Source organism: Scomber japonicus, chromosome 5 (genome assembly GCF_027409825.1).
Source record: "Scomber japonicus isolate fScoJap1 chromosome 5, fScoJap1.pri, whole genome shotgun sequence".
NCBI classification, from domain to species: domain Eukaryota; kingdom Metazoa; phylum Chordata; class Actinopteri; order Scombriformes; family Scombridae; genus Scomber; species Scomber japonicus.
In genome coordinates this window covers 25,020,502-25,044,853 of record NC_070582.1, presented here as the reverse complement: position 1 = coordinate 25,044,853, position 24,352 = coordinate 25,020,502, and the positions used below count along the sequence as shown (strand labels likewise).

Genomic DNA, 24,352 nt, shown 5'->3' with positions numbered 1-24,352 from the left:
AAAAACTGCAAATGGAGGTGTTATCATATGATTCTTTGTTTGTTTGTTTTATTTTTAGATTTACTAATTCCTGATTTCCTGCAGGCTTTCACCCTGGCATTTACTACATAATCCTATTAGTACCACATAATATCATGGGTTTATCACTGCCCTTAGAATGGGTTCTTTTTACTGGGCATGTGTAGGGGGAGGGGTGTTGGTGTTGGTTGGATCATGTCACTACTACGGTTGTGACCCTTTGCCTTTCCCTAATTACTGGAAATTGGCTTAACTCTAAAATCTATATAGGGACACAGCCACTTCACTACACTTGTAGAAATCCTGAATCAAACATTTGAGTGTTCTCATTATCACAGCTATCCAAGGTCATGCTGCAGCCCTGATTCTGCTCACAATCACAGCCAAGACATGACAAAGCTCACACTGAGGTAAACAACTATACTGACGGCAAAACAAATATATACATGCCATCTAACACTTTATTTCTTTGTATCAAAAAGGCTTAAAGTATGAGTGTTGGCAACAGTGTTAGGAAGGCAAGCTCAGGACTGGAAGGACGCTGGTTGAGTTGGCCTTGAGCAAGGCACAAAATATCCCAAATGGTCCAGCGCAGCTGCTCAGTGGCCCACAAACAAGGCTGCGGTTGTACTGTTAGACATGACTGTGTGTAACTGTGTCAACTATCGCTGAAAATGAGCATTCATGCTCAGCAAATCCGCCCTACGTCAATAGAGATTTAAGAATAAATGGATGGTTAAGTCTTAAGATAATTAACAATTCCTTACATCTTTCAGGTAACAAAATTCACTGCGACCCTGTACAGACAAGCAGAATAGAGAATAGATAGATGGCTTCAGGCTTCTGATCTATCTTTAACCCAACCACCAGAACGAGAAAAAGTAACTATTACCAGAAACTCATCCATCAAGACTAAGATCTCGATTATGCTTTCTGCTCTTTATCTTTTTGCTTTAAAAAGATCATCGTAGTCTTTGCTGGATTGAACTGATTGCCTAACAAGTACAACTTGAACTGTACTGGGTGTCTATTTCTTGTCAACACTCTTCAAAGGTGCCTGCAGAATGCTGTACAAGATACCGATCAGTGTCACTTATGTAACAGAAGGTACAAATTCATGGATCATGTCGTGCGAGTCAGAGAAAGGTGTTCACTTACCTGCAACTGGTGAGTCAGCTGCGATCACGGTTACCAACACTGTCATCCCCAGGAACGCTGCACGCTGGCCATGGGCATGCATAAGAGCCTTGAGCATTACCACCAAACCCACAACAGAGACTAAACCTGCCATCATACGGCGGGGATATGGTCAAGGCATTTCATCCACTTAAGAAGAGGAGAGTCATTCCGAAGAGACCATCAAGGTTTGGGGTGTTTTGAATTGGGTGGTGGTGCAGCTTCTGGTCGCCTACAGTTTAAGGCCCCTCCTTGTTTGACATGTGCTTGCAGTGAAGAATGGCTGTTTGAACACAGAAGAGCAACAGTGTGACACTCAAATCAAGGCAACCACATTTTACAACCAGAGCAACCCTCCATTAGTAAGCCATTAACTGTGAAGAGACACTATTAAACAGGGATACACATCTGTATATATATTTTTTTTATATTTATTATATGTGAATTGTATATATTGAACCTTCTTTGTCATTCATTACTTCATTTGTACTTTTTCTGTGTATGAAATATCTTTTTATGGCTGCAGACAAATTTCCCAACCTGTGCTGTGAGACAATAAAGTTAATCTTGAATCTGGATATGAACACACTCTCTGTTCAAAAAACTCAAACCCTTTGTGTGACCATATCACACCCTTGCAAAACACACACAAATGACAATGGCTACTGTAATAACATAGTGGTTCATCTGAATCCTGGCAGGATCAACCTGATAGATATGACAATCCCCTTTTTCCGAGGAAACCAGCTTAGTTATTTATAAGGCAATAAGTTTCTGGTGCATTACATTAAGATACCAACATAGATTTGTTTTGTATTTGGAAAATGTATCATTGGCTACTGCAGGGACAATTATAGGATCAGACTTTTAGGGGGGGATCAGCTCCCAATAAGATTTGTGTTAAAAATCAGAACATGTAAGTATTAAAAACATATAATAATTATTTATTTATTTTTAGGGGTGGTGAGATCAAATTTAGGGGATGCTAGAGCCTCCCTAAAAAGGGTCTAAAATCACCCCTGGGCTAGTGTATATAGCAGCTCTGTCACATTCACTCTCGCACATGGTCAGCCAGGTCATTATAAGGTAACGTTAATAACATCTAAACAGTTGGATCCGGATAACATGATCAATTATAAACGTTAATAACCACATTAGGTCCATTTAACAACTTTAACTAACTCTAAATAGGCGGTTAAACGTGTGATGTGGTGAATAAGGCAAAAATCAGCACACATAATGCCCACACAGACTTCATCCCTCGGCTGTATAGCTAGCTCTCAGTCTCATCATGAAACAGACACAGTACAGCCTCTTGTCCTACATCCCGTCCCGTTACTTACAAGCTTATCGGTCATGTGGCTCTTCATAAGGCTCGACAAAGCAGGTTACATCCCTCATTTGAGTGACCAAACGAGCTGCTAATACGGGTCAGCTAATATACTTTGGTAATATTCCCAAAGCTAGCTATGAGTGCACAGATAACACGATTTTTTTTCCTCCTTTCCCCCAGCCATTCCTGTCAGCCAGCTCATAGCTGCGCATTCAGACTTACCAAAAAAAAAAGAAAAAAAAGACGGAGCTCCAACTCTATTAAATCCTTTGTCCGGGCAACGATAAGATATCCTTGAATGAAACAAAATACAGTCTGAGGCCTCGTCATAAACCTTCATGCAAGCACCTGCCCACGCTTGAAGTTATTTCAGTATAAACGTATTCAGCTGATAGCTGGCTTTCATCTGACACTCTTTTGGTAACAGTTACCTTCTCCTGTCCTGAGGATCGGGTTAGCCCCGCCCCCTGACATATCTGATTAGTTTATCATTGTCCCAGACCCGCTCTCATTGGCTGCAGCGCTTTTCTGTCAAAATGGGGTTTAAAAATTAGGTTGGTCATCTCCGTCTAGCGTCTGCGGCTTCCACGGCAACGTTGTCTCATGCGATGATGCACATAATGTATAACCACGAACTGCAATATCTCTTTGAGCCTCTTTTATCATGTGAATAGAGTGTATCTACTTTTCCTACTGACATTAATCATCTTTTTTTTCTCCAAAGATGGGCTTTTTTGTTTAGTGGTTGTTGCACGCCTGCGTGTGTGTTTGTGTGAGTGTGTGTGTGTGTGTGAGTGTGTGTGTCGCCTCGTTTATAATTTCCTCATCATTTAGAGGCCTTTTTAAGCACAGTGTTCGCACATAATAGGCCTAAGTGACACTGAAATTAACTGGATCAGTTAATCATGATGCAACATTTCATCTTTGATGCAATCCAGTCTATGACAGCCAGGGAATAAATGCACCAATTATCAGATAACTTGCATAAAGCCGAGTTATAAAACAAATAAACATCTTGCATGGTAAAGTTTTCTGGTTGAAAATAAATAAGGATGTTGAGCATAATCTAATCACGTCAGTGCCAGGGTATGTACATTAACATTTTGGTGCACATCTCCACCTAGTGGTAGTACAGCGTATAATGAAAATTACAGTTGCTGTGGATTTAAATTGTATCATGAAATCTTCTCTTTTGAGAAAATGACTTAATTCCATAAGAATATGCTTGTTTTGTTAATATAATACTCACAGGACTATTGTTTTTATAAATTCATTTTGCTGATAATACTTCTGTACTTTCATGAAATCAAATATTAAGTGCAGGACTTATTTCTACTTTTAGTTAAGTAATGGGTCAGAATACTGCCAACATGTTAATTAAGTTTATGTGTGGTGACTTTGACCCATAGGCAACAATATCTCTTTGTGGAAAATCACAAATAGAAAATAGATTTTTCTGATTAGTTGATGAAATGAATCCACATTCATGGAGAGTGTGAGAGTGTGAGTAAGGTAAATTTCACACAGATGGCATGACTTACCAAATATTTTTTTCACAGGTGACAAATCAGTTTGTCATCTTTTATTTCTTCTGTGATGTATTACAGGAGTTACTAAACCAAAACGCACACCTAATCTAAAACACACACACACACACACACACACACACACACACACACACACACACACACACACACATATACACACATAATAGTAAAAACAGGAGACTGGTGCTGTGACTTAACAGTTTAATGTAAATCCAAGACAAAGTGTGATTACATTTCTACACATATACAATATGCATATGTGAGCATACAAATTCTCATTAATAACTCGATTCACCTCGGAGACCGAAAAAATGATCAAAAGTAACAGTGAATAACAAGCTATAACATAGTTCACCACAACGCGAGCCCCTTCTCACCCTACAGTTAGTAAAGAGGACAATTAAAATAACTATATTCTTCTATTTGACGAAGCTGTTTGTCTGTTAAAATCCTCCTGTAAATTTACAATGCTATCATTAGTTTTTTCGAAGCCTAATATAAATTCACTCCATTTTTCTACAACGAAAATGATTAAGAGAAGCACACAACATCATAATGGTAACACAAGCGCTTAGTAGCAAGTACTCAACTTGTTAGGAGGTTTAATTAATCCTTCTTCTTATTGTCATTATTATATTTATTTAAACATTCTATAAAGCCAGTAAAATATCCATTCTCATAACATACTTAATAATATTAGGCTAAGGAGCAGGGTATACATAGAACGCTACATCAACAGATTGAAATAATGAGACATCACACCCCAATAAACAAAAAGTAAATAAGAAAAGACAATTAACCAAGAAGTATACTAGGAAATACTGCAGCACACATTAGCTTTATCGACAAAGAATGAGATTTTATACCATTGAGAAACCATACAGCAATGGACACAAAAGGGGGGTCAGGGTTTGATGCACTCTTAGGTCTTAAGAAAATGTAAATGAATAGATGTTATTACTTGCATAAATCTTGTTGTGCAAGTAGCTATTTCAGAAGTTGAGCTGCACTGATTTACAAATGTCATTTTGAGGATGTACCAAAAATGAATTATGTCACTTTTCAAATGTGACTTTTACATGTCTTCTAGCTTCATGTTTTTGTAGTGTTAACAAGCAAATCTGACTTTGAATGCAGCTTTGGTCTACCATCTTCAGATTCCATATATTAACACTACAAATATCACTATTTTTTGGCTAGAAATCATTCTGAAAGTAGATGGGAAAAGCTACAATTTCCATCATATAAATTAGACTAAAACGATTGTACAACCCCAAATTAGGAAAATCAGCTGGTAGAAATCTTTCTGTATTCTTGCCTGGTTTTAGAGAGATGGAAAACAATCAAATTTGAATCCGTTTTGGTAAATTCACTTGTTGCAATCACCTGACTCTCTCTATCAGTGATGGCATCAAACCTTGACCACCTCACCCTGAATACCCCCAAGGAATAGCCAGCAAAGGAGCAGATCTCCTTAACAAAGGTTTAAAAAATAAGAATAAAAACAACCACTCTCATCCAAAAGGGCTTTAAGAATGTTCGTGTAGCTCGATTATGAATTTCCAGGTGACAGAAAGTACATCAGCGCATGATTATTCCACCTAACACCTGTTCCTAACCCCTTTGTACTTTGGGAAGCAGCTGCGACTTTTTCTAATGATTTATATGAGCGTGTGGCTTGATGTTGCAGGTTATCTGTTCACTTCTGGCTAAGCTTCAAGTCACCTTAGAAGAGTTTGTCCGAAGAAGACTAATGTAGCACTGTGTGCCATACTCTCAGGAATGTTTCTCAGTGTTTCCAAAGCTCCATTAGGAGGAGAAGTATTCACGATAACACCACGAGCAAGTTGGAGTTGGAAGTTTGAGTGTATTTAATGCCAGGTAAGGAGAATGCCAGGCTTCATAGAGAGTGAGATGCTGCCTTATATAGTTTTCTCTAATTAAAATGACGCCTTAAAGCTTTGGAGGTATTGTTGGTTATTTGGAAGGCAGTACTCTAACAATAAAGTCGCTAGCTGGGAAGGCTACGCTCACCTCAACAACACAAAACATCTTTACACTCTACTTAAGCACATTTTGGTAATTGTAAGGTCACTCGATCTACATTAATGCTCACATTTCTGATTCCCCCTTTTTTTTTATAAAACACAAAACATTGGCTATGTGAAACAGAGTGATAGACAAAGGTATCATACACATTAAGTTATTTTCCACAATGTTGAGCACACAGGGCTTCTCATAATTGGGTATTTCCTTAGAGAAAATATAGAACCTCTCCTAATCATGAGGATAGTGGTAATTTTACATTATTTCTCTCACATGGGATTTTGCTGGAGATCAGATGTATAATTATTGCATCATGCATGGCCACAAATGGTGTAGAAATTAAATTAAAGGTCACCCACTGTGAAAGATCTAAAGCCATTTCAGATGTCGCAGGTCACGTATTACATTCATTTTGTGCAGGTGACCGTGGTTTTAAAGGTATTGTTGGTACATTTTTTAATTAATTCATTTTTACAGTTCATTCTATTAAATGGCACCCTAATGTAAAACAAATTGGGGGCCAAGTGTGAGGAATAATGAAAAGAAAAAAAAGAAAAAGCATAAAAACAGACTGCAGCTTTTCTCATAGTTGAATGTCCAGAAACACTGTGGCAACTCTAAACAAATGAATGACTGTGCTGTATGACTTAAGTATGTTAAATCCTCCCTGTGTACTTGTACATTGTATACACACATGCATTCGCTTGTGGGTAAAGCAACGTGTCATTAAAAGCACTTGTAAAGCATTTAACGATGAAACCAGAGGTTATTGCCTGTCTGCTCTAGCAATGCTGTGGAGGATTGCTTGTACTGTACTGTGCTGTGCTGTACATGGTCTATCTGTTGAAGTCTTTGGTGGGAGGAGCGAAAAAAAGTCCGAGTGTGATGACGCTGTCCCCGTGGTAACAAGAGAGGGGACAGGACAGCAGTCTAGCATGGGTAATGCCAAATTCCCTCAAACAGTGGAATGTTTCAGTAGTCTGCCTCGTAACAGAGGAGCTAAAAGATTTCAATGGAAAATCATCTCCCTTATGCATGTGTGCTTAGGCCCCGGTGACCAAGAGTAAATTAAGTCGATAATAGAAAATAAAAAAACAACAACAACAGAACAGAGAAGAATGACGTAACCAGCAACGTACTATGTAATCACATCTTTAACTGCCTGGACCCAAGGCTTGCATGCTGGAGCTGATGGGGAGTGGAGAGTTTTGGGGAAAACAAGTACCAGGATGAAAGACCACTCAGGGGCCCATCAAGAGATGTCTTTTAAGAGATTGTTGGATTTCAAACCTGGGTGTGGCATCCTCAAGCTGGGCTATCTAACTATGAGGGCCCCATTGGATTATCATCACCTCAACACTTACTATCATCAGCAGTGTTGCAACACTTTACACAATTTCACCCACCTCCACGGAATACTAAATATTACTGTACATCAATCCCCAGGTTATAAAATAGAAATGAGCCTGACATATAATAAAAACACACACACACACTCTGATAAAACATCCACAAGAATTATTGCAACAATCTCTAAAAATAAACACAACATGTACTACAGCCATGTCAAAAGTTCAAGATAATGTTAATTTAACAAAAAAACAAACAAACAAAAAAATAAAATCACTTCAAATGCAAGTACTATGGCATACCATGAAGGAGAGGGGGGAAGGCTTTCACTAAACCACCAGCAGTTCTAATGTGCCCACTTCATGAGGACAATTGAACAAAGGAGATTATTTGTATCATTGGCTACAATAAAATGATGTCTGTTAAATCAAGCAGCAAACACATAAAGCGACAGCCCTATTGGTTCTCTAAGTGTTCAGGTATCCCGTTCGGCTGGCGTGGCGATGTCTGTGGTGTACCTGGTTCGAAGACAAATGGACAGTGGCAACAAATCGAGCTTGTTTCCACAAGATGCCCTTCCAGGTGTATGCTGTGGCGTTTCCCTTCTGCTCTGTTCCTGCAGCTCTGAAATGCTACCCAAACCTCAAGCGCAACAAATAACTTCCAATTATCTTTGCTGGAAAAAAACGAACGACAACAGCAACAATGACAACAACGAAAGGATTCATGTCACATTTCATGGTGTGCATTCAAGGTAAGGTAGTGCCCCTGCGGCTCCTACCGACCAACCGGGCTCAGTGTTACTATCAACCTGCTCAGTGCCAACTTGCTATCATTTTAGTCCCATTTAAGATAGAGAGTTTCACCCTGCCCTCCACAGTCCCTACCTAAAACTGACCCTATGCTTTCAACCGGCCCCCTCACTCGTGCCTACACAGTGTCTCTCTCAAACAACCCTCGATACAGGCTATCTCTAGCCTCACAGAATCACCCTCATTGCAACAATCACTTTCTGTCAGGCCCTTCTCTCGGACTAGCTTTTAACCTTAAAACGTCCTTTACTGTGTCTTAAACATTGTACTGTAACTCATTCCTTGTACATGAAATCTGAGCTAATATCTCTGCTCTGTAATCACAATGCATGAATTCCCTTGTGTGAATAAAAAAGACATAAAATCCCCAAACAAATATATTCCAAACTAAAGCCACATTTTGGGTGCCACTGTGATAAAAGGTTTACGGCTACAGCTATACTGTACATTTTCATATTTACATTAATATCCAGAGCAAATGTAACAAGAATTTATCTATGACTTTGGTAAGTACCCCAGGCAAGTTATCTCATGCACACATAATAAAATAGCTCAGCTTGATATTAACTCTGACATTAATCTTCATCAACTATAGTATGCTGTCATTAAGGACAAGAAACAGCAAGGGCTGAGCCTACACCTGGAAGAGAGCTACAACTGCCCCGACTAGGATGTCAAACCAGGGGGGAAAATGTCTATGTATAGCTATAGTCTCTTGTGGCTTTCAGGATCCAAGCCAAGTAAACTGTGTCGTTATATCTGTAAGGCACTACGAGGGAACAATGGTCAAAACCTAAAGACTGAAGAGGGTTTTGAGGAGGTGGACTACACACGCATGGCTGACAGTAGCACACACAGACAATCACGTTGTACATGCCTATGTTATTATAACCACTTTGTGCAATCACATTGAAAAAAGAGGAACAAATAAATCTATTGGTATCAGGAAAAAAAAAGTTTTCTTCTTAAAACAAACAGGTGCAGACTGCTACATTCTAAGAACGGGGCCCAGCTAAGACACCTAGCTAAAACTGAAGTATCGTCATAAAGGTGAAACATAAAGGAAAATATCTATAAATACACTAAAAAGTTTGTTTGTCTTCTGTTGGTTATATTTCCAGAAGCCTCCTCGGCTGAAGAAGGTGGAGTGGGGGGAGTTGCCTCTTTTTTCTCCCCACACCATGAATGATTTGGAAATATTAAGACAGTTCAAGGCCATCAATATTTTTTTCTTTGAAGAGCAGCAGGTTTCCGTATTTCACCTTCACCCAATTCTCTTGGGATTCAAAACTTCCAGTCAGTAACCCCTGTTCAACAGTCACTTCCCAAATTTTAGAGGGGTAAATAAAAGAAAACAAACCAGAAAACCTCCACTGTTCTAAAAGGCCTGTTTCAAACTCCTCTGTAAAACTAATGAGACATAACTTTCCTTATAAAGTAAAGCATATTAACGACAAATAAAAGCAAAACTGGCCCTTTCAGCGAAAAAAAATTGAAAACAAAACACCTTGAACTGTACCCCTCTGAAATTCAACCCCCATTATTCCCTTCTAGAGAGGCTGTGAATCTTTTTTTTTTCTTTTTCTCTCTGTCGTTATATCTTCAAGTTATTCGTGACAGTTTCATGAGGATTGCATGTTCCTCTGTCTCTGTTTATGTCTGAGGTTGAGGAGAGGATGTCTAGGATGTTGATGGGGCTCAGGGCGGGTGGGGAGGGGGGAAAGCAGCAGCGCTGGGTCAGGCTCTCCAGTGTCAGTCAGTGTCTTCTCTAGAGGTAAGGGTACTGGTTGACCTTGGTGGGGCTCAGCGGGTATCCAGTGTAGACAGTGGAGGCGGGTGAGGCGCTGATGTAGGCCTGGTGGGCAAACTGGGCCTGGTACTGGCTGTGGTGTAGGGTGGGTGAGGGCAGCACGCGGTGGCCCATGCTGACTGGGACCTGGTGGACGATGCTTGGGGGGTAGCTTCCGTGCTGGACTGCATGGCGCGCTGAGCCCTGTGACGCCACCAGGTGGGCCACGGTGCCGGTGGAGCCCAGAGCAGCAGGGGCTGTGTAGGTGTAAAGGTGGGGCTGGCTGGGTAGGTGTGTGGCAGCTAGGTGCGGGTGGACGTTGCCCGTGTGGGAGGGGCTGTTGTGATGGAAGGAATACGGGGCTTGAGTGGCGATGGTGGGGGTGATGTAGGCTTGCTGGCGCCGATGACCTCCATTTCGCTCAGCTACCATGTGCTGCTGGGCCTAGAGGAGAAAGTGGAAGAAATCTTATACTGGTGCTCAAGGAAGGTCTGGCAACTTACATTTTTGTGATTTTCATATAATCACTTGAACTGAAGAATTCACAGCATGAAACCCTTTAAATCCCAGTTGGATACTGTCAAAGATACATTAGTGAACTCGACCCTGACACACTGAGAGTTTGGAGACCTGAGGTTCCCTTTTCACGTTCCACCTTACCTGGCTGAGATTTAGAGGCTGCTGCTGGAGGGGGTGTGGCCCTGAGCGCTGCTGTCGGTAGGACCCACCTCCAGGCACGCCCCCTGGTACGTGATTATTGCCAGACACCACTCCATTGGAGGATTTGAACTTGTATGCTGAATTCTGATGGTTCATTGCATCTGCATAGGAGATGATACAAATTAATACCTCACAGTATAATATTTACCAGCTAACTATTGCATGAGGCTATGTCTCTTACCTGGCATCAAGCGCTCACACTCATTCGGGACCTCACTGGATTGGGTTTTGAGAGGGGGGAAGATGATGGTGCGTGGGTTGCCATTGTTGTAGTTGTCCAGTATGGTGGTCTTTGTGTCGTAGCTGTTGTTGTTGGTAGGTCTGGACTCCACAGTGTAAGGGCTGTTGTTGCTGGAACAGTCGGAGTCGGGTGAATCGTGGACCGTCACACAGCTGATGACATTCTTTCTTTGTTTAGAAGACGAGCTGGAGAAAATAGAAGGGCACCAGAGAGTTAAGTTACTGAGAATTTCAAATCAACAGCAATAACTTTAATATTAATGCTCAGTGATAAACTACGTCAACTAAAGGCCACTGTAACATCAAAACTGTGCCAGTAGTATTTATCAGTATCTGATAGTATGTCCTCTCTATAGCTGTATATCCCAACTTGAAAGTAGATATATGGTGAGCACTTATACTTCTGATTTGTTTTCGTGAGGTATAAATATGGGGTCACCATTGCATTTTAAAACGCTAACTTTTCATTTCACTTGTGTTTTAGTATAGCAATTTATACCACTTGGGCGTTGTCACTGCCATATCTTGTCACACAGTCAAATGACTGTCTGACCATAAAACTGATTGATCAATGGTCACAAAACCCGAACATCCCAGGAATTACAATTGACTTGGATAGAGTAGTTGGGTATTTTATTACTCTAGATCAAATCTATTTTATAGTTGTACAGTGATTTGATAACAAAAACACAAAGATATGTCATTGATGTGCCTGTATGATGGTATGCACTATTTGGAAATCCAAAATAAGAGATAACAGTAAGATAAGATAAAATACAGCTGGCCTCTTAGTTTTGCTTTCAATGGTGAATGAAAGCAGATGTATGACATGTTTTTGAAATGTCTTTGTTGTGCCTGTCTTCTGAAACTGCAGCACTTTGTTTATTGTGAAAATTCATTTTGCAATGGCTGTAAAATAATGATGCACCTTGCAGCCTGCAAATCTCTTACATCCATAACAATTTTCAGCAATGAAACTACACCATAAGCACTGGTAACCCCAATGAAAGCCTGTATCAACTGAGCTAAAAATAAAGACTAATAAAAACTCAGAACTGACCTATTGTTTTGTTTGTGGTCATCTTCCTCATCTGTGTCACTGCTGATGGTAATGATGCTAACTGCAGGGCTGGGCGTGTCGGGGATGATGATGGTCTGTCTGGGGACATGGTGCTGGTGCTGGTGGTCGCGGGTGGTGCTGGAAGCCTGCTCTGCCTCACTGGCCCCCCACCCTCCGCCCCCACAGGGCTGCGGGGGCGGGCAGTTGGAGGCCGAGCCATTCTGTAGCACGGCGCAACGCGGGGGTGTGTTCTCCTTCACCCGCTTAGAGCGCTGCGGGGACAGCACTGCCTGTGAGGATGACACCTCATAGGCTGACATGTTCCTTGTAGGAAGACAGAAATGGGATTGGGTGTTTAATAGAGGGGCAAGAGACAGAGATGATGAAAATCTGATACCTCCACATCAAAAGTCAAGCGACACCATAATCTTATCATGAGCTACTAGGATGGTTATTTACAGCAATCTAGAGTGACCTGAGTGTTATAGTACCTCGCAGACATTTGGTGCTGTTTGTTCTTTTTGGTTGATGGCTGCCTCATAACGTGTGCCACTCCCACATTGAGCGTCTGGTTGGATGGGAGTGTGACGTGGCCAGCTAACAAGGCTGGCTGCTGCATGATGGGATTATAATGGCTGCCATGAGGGTGGGAATTCCTGTAAATTTGACACAGTTTCATGTTATAATAATAATAATAAGAGGAAGAAGAAACAAGGAAGTCAGATACAAATGCATATAATAATGGGAAATACATTGAAATATCAGACAAGTTAAACTCAACATAGTATGTAAGGAACCAGGCAGACAAGTAAAGCATTTCCCACAAAGGCCAGCAGGTGGCAGCAGCTAACTTTTCTAAAGAATCCAAAAGGAGGAGAGGGAACAAGTGAGGGAGAGAGCAAAGAGGGAGAGCAGAGGAGCTGACACCAGCAGCTGTGGAGCGATAGCTCTGCAGAGGAAGTGCGACACTTTCCCAATCGTCTCTCTGAGGACAGCAGAGCTGCCACTGGACAGGAAGGGAGGGAGAGACGAGAAGAGAGGAGAAGAGAGGAGTAGGGGTTGTCTGGTCACAGATGGACAGCTCCAAATGAATCTGAGCATACATGGCCCCAACAGCCCTCCAAATACACATTATATACCTGCATCCTCCTTATCTCCCTGTAGATTGTCTTCTCCCATCTATACATCCATTTATCGAGTCCCAATGACAGGCTATACTCAACATGATGTCTCTACATGTACATATATTCCATCTCCCTGAGGTCAGTCTGTTCTTATAAAAGCACCCTGTTCATGTGGGGACTGTGATTCATTGAAGATAAAGGACAAGCTGTCAGGGAGGTACAGGCTCCTTGGTCAATCAGTCGCATGCTGTTCCATCTTCCTATAGCACATTCTGACCTATAAAAGCCATAAAACCACTGCTGGTTTTTGAAATGAGTTTATCTGACCTGAACTGCAAACGTGCCCCTGGTATTATGTGTATAAACTTAATTTTCCATAGTGCTTTTTTTTTAAAGCTTTTAAAACTGTTCAGATTTATTTAGCCAGCTTAATCCTTGTGTAAAGAAGGGTGGATTCAAAAACTGCAGGCCACAGTGCACAGACCTAAATAAATGCTCTCTAAAATCAGTAAAGGTTACGACTAGCTGGGAGCAGTTAAAAGTAAGGGAGCAGTGTTGTTTACCTCCAGTTGGCGAGAGGCTGTGTGCTGCTCATGGAGTCGGGGATGACAGTGGCATGCTGGACTGAGGTGTGGGTGAGCTGCTGCCAAGCTGGAGGCAGCAGGATCTGCTGGGTGCCGCTGGGCCAGGCCTGCTGAAGTGGGAGAGAATTGGGGGGGGGGAGGGGGGTAAACAAAGGGGGGATAAGATAAAAAGTAGAGATTGAAAAAAAGACACAGAAGTCTGCCACAGGACTGCAAAGTAACACATTTTACTATAATTAAATATACATTTATGAACAAAGATGACTTGTTGAACTTGGCTGATTAGTTTGAGGGTGTTGTGATAAATTACAATATCTCTTCAAAAGTGCATAACAGCTGGTTTAAAGTAGCTAGTGGGCATGCAAAATGAACTCTGCCAGCTTCAAGGAGAGAGCCATCGACAAAAGAGATAAGACCAGGACTTAATAAAGATGTACAGCAGCTCTTTTCTTCGTGTACGTGTGTATGAGTGAGCGAACGAGTGAGCATATGTGTGTGTGTGTCTGTGTGTGAGTGTGATTATGTGTTTGACTTGAGTCAAATCAACCTATGTTCTAATTAAATTCACAGGCTTATTCAAGCTGTGAAAGAGGCTACTTTGTATTTCTGAAGCAGAACCGAAGGAGTATCAGGCATAATATGCCCCAAGATGTGCCAAGATGAGTGTGCGTGCATGCATGCCTGAGCATGTTTGTGTGTTACTTTGTGTGTTACCCTAATAGTTTAATGCAGTTCTATTGATTAGCACTTTAATGTCAGAGCTAATGAATTGTTCCTTTAATACTATTTGCACATCTATTTACAACAGCATTGGTATGTGCTGCAGCACACACACATTTAAATGGAGAGAAAGACAAACAGAGAGAAGAGAAAGAGAGAAGCACCATACAAAATAGAAAGCAGTTCCTCTGTGCATGTAGTGTGGTAACCTTTTTTAACCATTATCCTTTAACTTCATCTTAACTACTCATATATTTGCTTTGTTTTGCTATTTCCATAATAATCTCACACAAGTAGCTGTTTCTTTTGTGGATATTGAACTATTCTTGTCTGAGACAGGTTGCAGTCTCCAAACCAGTGAGCCTGTGGGTGAGGGGCTTCAGGGGGCATCTGCAGGACAGCAGAGCTGCCTTGTCTCTGCACCGATGACTGACGTCTCTAATGGAACATTCTGGAGCTGGAGATGGTCTTTACATCCAAGACCACATCCAAGGCCTTTTATCAACATGCCATTAAGAGACTCTAATACATCCATCCATCTCCTGTTCCTCCTCCTCCTGCTCACTCTATCTCCATTCCTGGCACTCTACATGCCTCTCTCACTAGGAGTCTGCGTTGTGTAACCAGCCTGTCTGCCCTGAAATGGTAACCCAGTTAAGAGGCCATTTTCATTCTTCTCCAAGAGCCTACCATCACTATCAGCGGCCCACCGCCTCCCACCTCGACCTACACTCCCCGGGTGAAAACCCTTTGTCACCTCAGGGCTTTGAAAGCCGCAGCTCTCACTCCCCAATTGTTTCCACATTTTCTGCATTCTTGCTCCAGATAAAGGTCCTGCTGGTTTCCCTGCCTCCCAGCTTGGAGCCTCCTTTACTCTGCCCCTTTTCTGCACACCCAGGAAGCTTGGGGCTAAACGTGCATGGGTCTGAGGTGGGCAAAGGGTGCATGGATGACAGTGAGCAGTGGGTGGATTAAGGCACAGGTGGGGAGAAGGCAACAACTACCCAGCCAAGCCTATGAGACCTCCCACAGTAAAGGAATAAAGGCGGAAACACAGACACACACACACACACACAAACACACACACACACACACACACACCCTCTCTCTGTACCCAGTTATTAGGTGTTCTGCTCGCTGGCCTATATAAACCATCTGCTTACGTTAACTGTTTACTGCCTTTGTTTAACATGTGTGCAGACAGAGCAAATACCTGCAGAGCATGGCAGCTCTGTGGGATCAAAACTTGATCATCATCACTTCATGTAATTTAAGTTTTCCTTATTAAGACATATATGAAGATATTTATTTTTTTGCATTTGGTAGATCCATCATATATCCATGGATCTGGTGATGTTGGTCATGCAGAGCCTCATCCAAGCTTCCCTTGACCTGCCAGGATCCTCTGAGGCCTGTAATTTGGAGCGCCTGACTTGGAAGCAGCCCTGGAGCTAATCACCATTTGGTATCTGACAGATTAACCCACCATAGAAACACACAGGCGCGTGCACACTCATACACACATGGAGCTTTACTGCCTGTCTGCCTGCCTACTGCATGATTAACTGGAGATAAGGGAGTGCTTGAAACTCCCTGGATTCTCAAGGATATTTAAAGCCTTCATGGAAATTTCCATAGGGAAAGAGGTGGTGTGGCGATGGAAGTGGTCTACAGTGTGTGTGTGTGTGTGTGTGTGTGTGTGTGTGTGTGTGTGCGTGTGTATGTGTGTGTATGTGTGAGTGATGCACAGTCACTCTCTGTTACTTCCAACAACTGTATATTAGCAGCTAAAGTTCTGGCTCCACTGTGCAGGCTCCAGTGAAGGCCTTCTCTGTGTGAAAGGCTCTTGCCTTTGTGTGCATCAGACCGTGGCAGCCTCAGCCTCCAGGAGAGCGGGGCAGCAGAGAGAGAGAGGGAGCGAGGGGGAGAGAGTAAAAGGAGAGAGAGAGAGCCGGGGAGTAATGCACAGGAGAGCTTGGCCCGAATGCGCTCAGGAAAAAAACAGCTGCCAGCAGGGGCAGGGTCACGAACATTGAGTGATTTCCAGCCTCCATCGATAGATACTATTCTTAGTGAAGGCTCAAAACAAGAGGATGCAGAGAGGTTGTTTTTTTTTTTTTTCATTTGAGCAATTTGAAAATGTTTCTGTGACAGGCATTGTTATTTTTAAGACCCCAAAACTATACTTGGTCCCTCTCTGTGATACCTTCCTACCTGTGTGAGAAGTCCAGGTTGGATCTGCAGAGGCTGGGCACCAGGGGCCTGCGTCACTATGGGAACAGCATTCTCCATCCGCACAGAGTAACTGGTGTGCTTGGAAGGGGATGCCTGCAGTCCTGCGCACAAAAAATGGACACGCACAGAACATATCAAAAAATAAACCCTCCACATCTGTCACCTCATGCACAATAATCCTATCAGCAAAAATTAAGAGCGAGAGATCAGATAACATTTTATACATGCTCACTGATTTATCTGTATTCAACAGATGTCAAATGCTATGTTCAAATACAGCAACCATTCTTACAAAACCGTAGTCATGGAAGTAGTATAAAAACAGTTTCTAATAATGGAAGTTATTTTTAATCACCCATTTCACAGAAAGAATAAATAGACAAATAAAATCATGCCTTAGAGCTCTTTTGCCTTCTCAGTGCAAACACACAGGAGACAAAGGGGTGAGTAAGCATTACACAAAGATATTTAATTTTTCCAAATGATTAATTGCCTCTTCAAGTTATCATTAGATCACTGTTTGTAGGTTACGATTGACACTGCCTGTGGGGCGCTAGGCTGAGCTGAAAAACTAAAAGACAAAAAGAAAGCAAAAAGAAGAGGACTTTACCTGCATAGACAGAACTAAAACTCACAATATGACTGTGTATGTTGCCTTATAAATTCTAGTTGGAACCTTAGTACTAGTGCAGCTCTTACGCTTGAACTAATTTACATTTTTATTATGTTTTATCCACATATTATAGCCTGTTCTAGTTCAGGTGCTCTTGTCGGAGATCTCATGTTTTGTCCATATGACCACAGACCTCACCCTTATCTATCTGTGTTTGCTAATGCATTCTGACTGGTAAGACCTCCTTACCTTGGAAGCCAGGAGGGCAGACGATGAGTGCCTGCTGGAAGGGGTCGGGCCGGGCAGCGCAGAGCTGAGGAGCCCCCGGCTGCAGGGGCATGCTCCTTTGGGCCACGGCTGCCATGGAGGCAGCGGAGGGCTGGTAGAGTGCAGATTGGTAGTTTAGTATGGAGACATCAGGACTTGCAAAGGTAAGGGTGGCATTGTTGGTGGAGGAGGGAGCCAGGTTGGTGGCCTAAAGGAATGATGGGACCAAAATAAAAATAAAAAAAACATGAGAGTGGAGGTACTGATGGCAATGATAGGGAAGTGAAAGTGCTCCAAGGTGGGGAGGTTGAAAAGCAGACATTGTAAAAAAACAAACAACCGATATTCAAACAAAACTAAACACATGCAAATACAAAACAACCAGCAGATTAAGAGAAGATGGATAGCAGGTCATCCGTCATTGATGAAAGCCGATGGAAAAATGAGTAAAATGGACGACTGATTCGAACGTGTCTTAAAATATGCTGCCTGTTGATTTGATTAATTACAGGGAGAGAAAGAAGGAGATGCAATCAATGCTATGATTCTTACAATAATCAACCGCCAATGAGCAAAATGCCAACAGAGCACATTTAAATTGAGATGTGGGTTTGTACAAATTGTCAGCATTTACTGGCCCACTAGCCTTACTTTAAAAAAACTGTAATAATGTGCTGCTGGACTAGAAATGCACACTGTCTTTACATGTCTATATTGGACATGGATTTAGTGATCCTTTACATGTCTCGGTACACTGTTTAGCAACAACACACCACACAAGCCAACATAAATATCTCCTTAATTATCGCACTCAAGTCATTCCTACGGATATCGTAAAAAAGTCATTAAAAGTCAGTTTAAATAAAAATGTTGCAGAATCATAATGAGCCAACATAACGAGCTGCCACAAAATTTGACATTTCCTGTCACAGCTTCACTATCTAGCCTCCAAATCAATATGCCTGACTGGAGTAATATTTCACAGCCAACAGTCGCTCCGTAATTATGTAAGCTAAGGTAACTCCAGCATGTCTTGACCATTAATAAGACATGTGGAAAGCTAAGACTGCCTGGGAACATCCTAGATACAAACAAATGCTTTTAAGAGACACCGTTTGCTTGGCTTGTAAGTAGTATTCGCTCCATGAAACACTGTCTAATTTTAGCCCTTTCATTAAGCGTACATAGGGGCGGAGGGAAATACAGAGACAGCGCTTTCATTTTTCATTTGCTCTCTTTAGCGTGTTCGATGAACACCAGGGGAGGGAACATAATCAATATGGCACTGTGGCATTCATCATAAACAAGCACGGAAGCAGCAAAACACCAAACCAAAGCTGCATTCCTGCTTTGCAAATGAATGAATCGAGCTGAATAAATCACTAACTTAAGTCTGTCTATATGCCCTGAGAGCCAGGCGCAGAAAAGACAAGCTGAGGGAATGTTAATCCATTTAAATCACAGCAAGATGGGGTTTTTGTCGCATGCTACACAGTGTGAGCTGGCTTGATATAGTTGGTGATAAAGAACTCTGTTTACTAAAGAGAGGGGTGGGGGAGAGCAAGAGTTGTAACTAAGCACAATCTGGAAAACCTTGCAACCCGACGCTCTGTGATTCCGGCGTAAGCCAAAAGTCAGCAGTTTCGATTCACGGACTGTACGGGAGCGAAACGGTAAAGCACCACAGGCTCAACCCAGGGAAATGGAAGGAAAGAGGAGAAGACAGAGGAGGACAACAGCAAGAGGAGGGAAAAATAGAGGAAGCCTGCTAAAGGGATTCTTAAGGCCTGAAAGCCCCAGAATGCAAGGCAAGCAGGAAGTGGGGCTTGTCATGTGTGTAATCAGCACTTTGTGACAATCCCACAGGACCTGGGGCACAGACAGAAATGCAGGCAGACAGATATACATGCACCAAGGCAGAAAGGCAGCCCAGTAAGCATGGAAACATGCAGACAGACAGACAGGCAGAGCAGACAGAGAAAAACAAGCATCCGCTTTTGAGCTACGAAGCTACTGGCAGTTGAATGTTGAGAAAACAATTATTTGGATAAGAAAGCATTAGACTAGTTATGTAAGCAAGCGGCATCTTTAATATTTTAACTTGAATGGCTTGGCTTCAATTATCTATTGTCTTTAAAATACACTTACATATCCTGATGATGCATATTCTCTACTTTATTGTAGAGCACATATGACCTTTTCTTTTTTTATTTACCACATTTTTGTCCCTTAATCTATATCCTACAAGCATTGAAAGGTAAGGTGGAAATGTTTACTTCATACTTGTATATTTGTTAGTTTTACCTGGCTGTGCACAGTGTTGAGCTGGTTGTTGAAGGTCATGGTGAGGTTGGTGGAGGTGCTGGGGGCCACGTGGGTGATAAAGGGTGTCTTGCTCTGGTTGACTGTGTCGTACATGTTGACACGGCGCTTACAGATCTCCATGTTTTGGAAGCATGACTTCACGCTACGGGGAAAGAGCGCAAGGGAGACGGGAGAAGAAATAAGCGCTGTGTCTTATGGCAGATGTTGGTTCACTGTTCAAAATGAGAGTTATATAAACAGCAACAACAACAACAACAACAACAGGACCCGTTGAGCTCTTACTGTGTGCTGTGTGGGAAATCGAGGAGATGTGACATGGTAACAAAGGGGTGGTTGAGCGTTTCAATAGGGGTGATCCTCTTGTCTGCGTCGATGGTCAGCATCTTGGTCAACAAGTCGATGAACTCCCTCCTGTCGGCCTTCTCTGCCAGCATGTCGCTCCCCTCCAGATCTGACGTCATGTTCACCTGAAGGCATAAAAACCAACACATACATTTCAAATATTTCTTTGATGCCTGATGGAGTATTCAAGGCCTCTGCAGACGACAGAGAAAAATCTCTCCCACAGCTTATTCCCATAGAGAGACCTATTAATACTCTCAAGGCCTCATCAGTTAGGGTGTCAGTTTGTGTGTCACAGAACCCAGTGATAACCTTGCACCTTAGTGACATTATAAACATTTGCACTGGTATTCATAGCACCACTTGAAATATCTTCTGGCGCCTTTGCTGAGATTTTTATCTATTCCTGAGATGTGAAAACAAACAAAAAAACATGAAGCCAATAAATGCCGCCATTGGCCAGTCATTAAAAAACACCCCTTCACAAAGGACACCATTTTGTGAGTGCACATGAGAGAGAAAACGTAACCTAAATATGTTCTGAGGCAATTCTGGGAAGCTGCCTTGGAACATCGTGTTGCTTCATCTGTATTAAGCATTGCGGCTTAGGTTGTGGATAAATACTGGGCAGAGCAGCAGATTTCTGCTCTAATGGAAAGCTACGTAGCAAACATGAATTGATTTGTTGGACATGAGACTGAAGCTGGGGTTTGGGTCCGCTTTTAAGGTTGTCATGTGGGGTGAAGAATGGGGGGTGGGGGTGGGGTGGGGGGGTTGGGACGAGGTCATGATGATAGCTAGACTGGGCCTAAGCGAACCAGCAACCAGCAGTCAGTGTGAGGACAGAGACAGGCACAGAGGCAACAAACAGGCAGCCTTGTTTACTGTGACTGCCATGCAGAGGTAGCAGGCCTGTTTTTCATAAAGACGCAGCGTTTATCTGTAGGCCTGCTCCAGGGGCTATCAGATGTGCTGCCAGTCAACACTGCAAATCTGATTCAAATCTCTTTCTCTATGCAGGTTATTCAGGCTCTGTAACCATTCCTCTCTGCTTGCCATCTCCACTGGCTGTGATAAAGGAATAATCTGCAGAATGAGGTGAGAAATAATCACATTGTCCTCTGCTAGTGGAAGAGATGACTTTGGGAAATGTACACAGTTTGGTCGCACATGCATAGCAGCTGGGATTCGGAAGAAGCGTGCTGCAATAATCAGACTAAATAAGAAGCTCAAAAAAGAAAAAGAATGTTGCTGTCATTCATTGAAATGAAAATATGTGAATTTACTAGATAAGAAAAGATATTTCCATACGTAATTTCCTTCCAATAACAGCAAGAGACAACATTAAACGTTTCCAAATGTTGAACAATAAAATGCAAATGGTCGCTCAAAAACATATAGATGAGGGGCTCTGACTAACGTGGTCACAGCCTTGCGTGTCTTGCATGTCAATGGCTGTTTGTGGAGGCACATCTGTGTCATGTGGAACACTGACATGCCACTCTGGAGCAAGGGCAGGGATGGCAGATGTCGAGCAGTGGGACAGATTGGGTTATGCCTCAGGAGATATGGAGCAAGGCATACAGGATGCATTCCTGTTTCTATACAGCCGGACGACATGTGCGGATCCGCCCATAAACATTACTTCTCAGTAGGAGAGGTAGTAGACAACAGGAGAAAAGTATATGCAAGCATGTGTAATAAAAGATATGGTGAAGGCCCTGTTGAGCACCAGCCTAATTCACCTCTGCTCCTCCTGCTGTGGCTTCACCCCTATCAACAACAGAGATATTGAAGGTTTGCAGATCAAAGTGAATCCATTTCCTAGGAAGTTGCAGACTTCTTTCCGTCTACACCAGGCCTCTAGCGGGGCATTTCGTATAAGTTGGTCTCTGATTTACTTAAATTAGATATACTTGTGACTAAAGCCTCCCCACATTTCCCACGACTGAAAGGAGGTTCATTATCTCTTCCTGGCACCCAGCCCTCTGTCTTTCAGGGCCTTCAGCTATATCATCCATTATACACACGGAGACAGATGTCCACAATACTGACTTGTTTATACGGTTGGGATAGTGAGATGGGGCAAAATAGGCAGTTTTCTCCTACATTAAGCTTGTGCAGCTCTGCTGTAACTCCTCTGTGTTTTTGTAGTAAGTTGAGTCTAGCAGCTACAGTGAGAGGAAGACAGGACATAGAGCTTGAAGCATAGGAGACAGAGATGACCCAGGGGATATCATACCAGTGCAGGTTGGTTTCATTAGACTCCTTGCTGCATGTGTGTGTGCGCGCATGCGTGTGTGTGTGTACGTGTGTGTGTGTGTGTGTGTGTACGTGTGTGTGTGCCGTAACTGTAAATTCAACAAGCCCAGGCAGTGATACTATCTTGTCCCAGCCGACATGTTATTCCAGACAGGCTTGACAGCGGCCCTGGGCGCTACTGGACAACCATAATTGTCTCCATCATATAAGTAGGTACATGTGTTGAGTATCCACATGGACAGTTTCCAGAGGGTGCTGCTGGTTATGCACCAAGATGACCATATTCCAAAGGAAATAAATCACCTGCTTAACTTATCTCTTGGCTACTCATTATCAGAGGCAGGATCGAGTAGCATGACGACAAGAGAGTACTGTAAGAGATTGTAAGGGTCTGGGAAAAACATTGTAATTTTCCATCCCCAATGCCATATCTGCCAGCAATACCAGTACTCGGCCAAGCGAGGGTGAACCAAACAACACTTACTATCGTCTCACTGTCAGGCACGTCCTATCAAAATGTCATGGCTACATGTGAACTTTCCCACCGTAGAGAGATAAATTCACCATGAGTCACAGAGAAAAGTGACATTAAATATAGCCATGTTCAGCGGCAGTCATTTTCCATACATAAGTCTGTTACATATAAGAGTGCTGGTGTTACACAAAGATTGCCACAGGTGTCATGCAGGGCTGCAGGCAGAGAGGGACTAACCAGCAGAGTCACGCATGCAGTCACAACATGGTGCAGGTCCTGCTGAGCAGATCTGTATAATTCGTTGGGACTTTCTGGGATGCGTGTATGTACGTGTGTCTGTGTGTGTGTGTGTGTGTGTGTGTGAGAGAGTATGCAAGTGTGTGTCTCTAAGGGTAAGACAGGGAGAGAGGACAGTATTTTGTGTTTATGCCCTCTACATGCTTACATGTCCTACAGATGTACAACGTGAAGACATAGCCACAACACTCACTCCAGCTTAAATAGCTTTCAAGAAAGCAAACTGCACATATCAAACACATTAACCAGCCTCACCACATGTTCAGCTCAAATGTCTGTCTGTAAGTTATTAGATAGTGGTTAAACAAAATGAAGAGCAGAAGCAGAGTCGAGAAGGGGCTTCCAATGAACAGCTGTTTTCATTTCACTCTGTAAAATTCTATATAGCAACAGAGCTACACAGCACCTGGAGATCAGGTCCTGGCAGGATAAATGTTTTTAAAGGACTTCAAATATTTGATAGATAATTCTTGAGCTGTGACGGATTAAACTGGCCCTGGACCCAAATAGCCACATCAGTCGGATGTGAGTGCAGGAAAAGACAGAGCAAAAGCAAATCTATTCATCTATTTGTCCAGTCATGTGAAGGGAAGAGTTGTGCTTTGTGATACTGAAACGACATACCTGCGCCATATCATCCAAGCAGTTGAAGATGTACTTGCGAGCCTCCTTGGACTTGATCCCCGTTTCACCCTCGTGGTCCTCTGGAGTCTGCGGGAGACAAGAAGCAGATGTTCCTCTCAAATCCCATCACACTTCCCCTCTGGAAACTCACTATTTACATTTGGCTCATTACAGCCTCTTGTTGTTGATGTGCAGCAGGACTCGGCTTGCCCTCTGAGCAACCCTGGGGTAGCACACAAACACTCATCTAACAGCCAGAGGAAGATGGGGGGGGGGGGGGGGGGCTGCATGTGGAGGCACACACTATATCACATGAACAATATACAGAACATACCCTGAACTAAACACTCTCACATCTAAAATGTACACACGGACACACATGTTTGTGAACCA

General features: G+C 42.6%; 2 protein-coding genes across 6 annotated transcripts in view; both read right to left on the bottom strand.

Annotated features, from left to right (window-relative positions):
- Positions 1-1,309, bottom strand: part of si:ch211-1e14.1 (UPF0606 protein KIAA1549) — a 34,119-nt gene extending 32,810 nt beyond the window's left edge. Inside the window, exon 1 of the mRNA XM_053319954.1 lies at positions 1,177-1,309. Coding sequence (XP_053175929.1) covers positions 1,177-1,309 — 133 coding nt within the window. The remainder of the gene's footprint in view (positions 1-1,176) is intronic.
- A 2,951-nt stretch (positions 1,310-4,260) lies between these two features.
- hipk2 (homeodomain interacting protein kinase 2) overlaps positions 4,261-24,352 on the bottom strand; it is a 71,958-nt gene continuing 51,866 nt past the window's right edge. Inside the window, exons 5-15 of one of the 5 annotated variants that reach the window (XM_053319774.1) lie at positions 23,960-24,046; positions 20,242-20,426; positions 19,939-20,101; positions 17,617-17,842; positions 16,734-16,855; positions 13,779-13,909; positions 12,583-12,747; positions 12,092-12,415; positions 10,973-11,217; positions 10,702-10,892; positions 4,261-10,515 (exon numbers count right to left, since the gene is read on the bottom strand). In XM_053319774.1, the coding sequence (XP_053175749.1) occupies positions 10,051-10,515; positions 10,702-10,892; positions 10,973-11,217; positions 12,092-12,415; positions 12,583-12,747; positions 13,779-13,909; positions 16,734-16,855; positions 17,617-17,842; positions 19,939-20,101; positions 20,242-20,426; positions 23,960-24,046 (2,304 nt within the window). In that variant the 3' untranslated portion in view covers positions 4,261-10,050. The remainder of the gene's footprint in view (positions 10,516-10,701; positions 10,893-10,972; positions 11,218-12,091; positions 12,416-12,582; positions 12,748-13,778; positions 13,910-16,733; positions 16,856-17,616; positions 17,843-19,938; positions 20,102-20,241; positions 20,427-23,959; positions 24,047-24,352) is intronic. The other 4 variants (XM_053319776.1, XM_053319775.1, XM_053319777.1 and 1 more) reach the window with 4 other exon arrangements.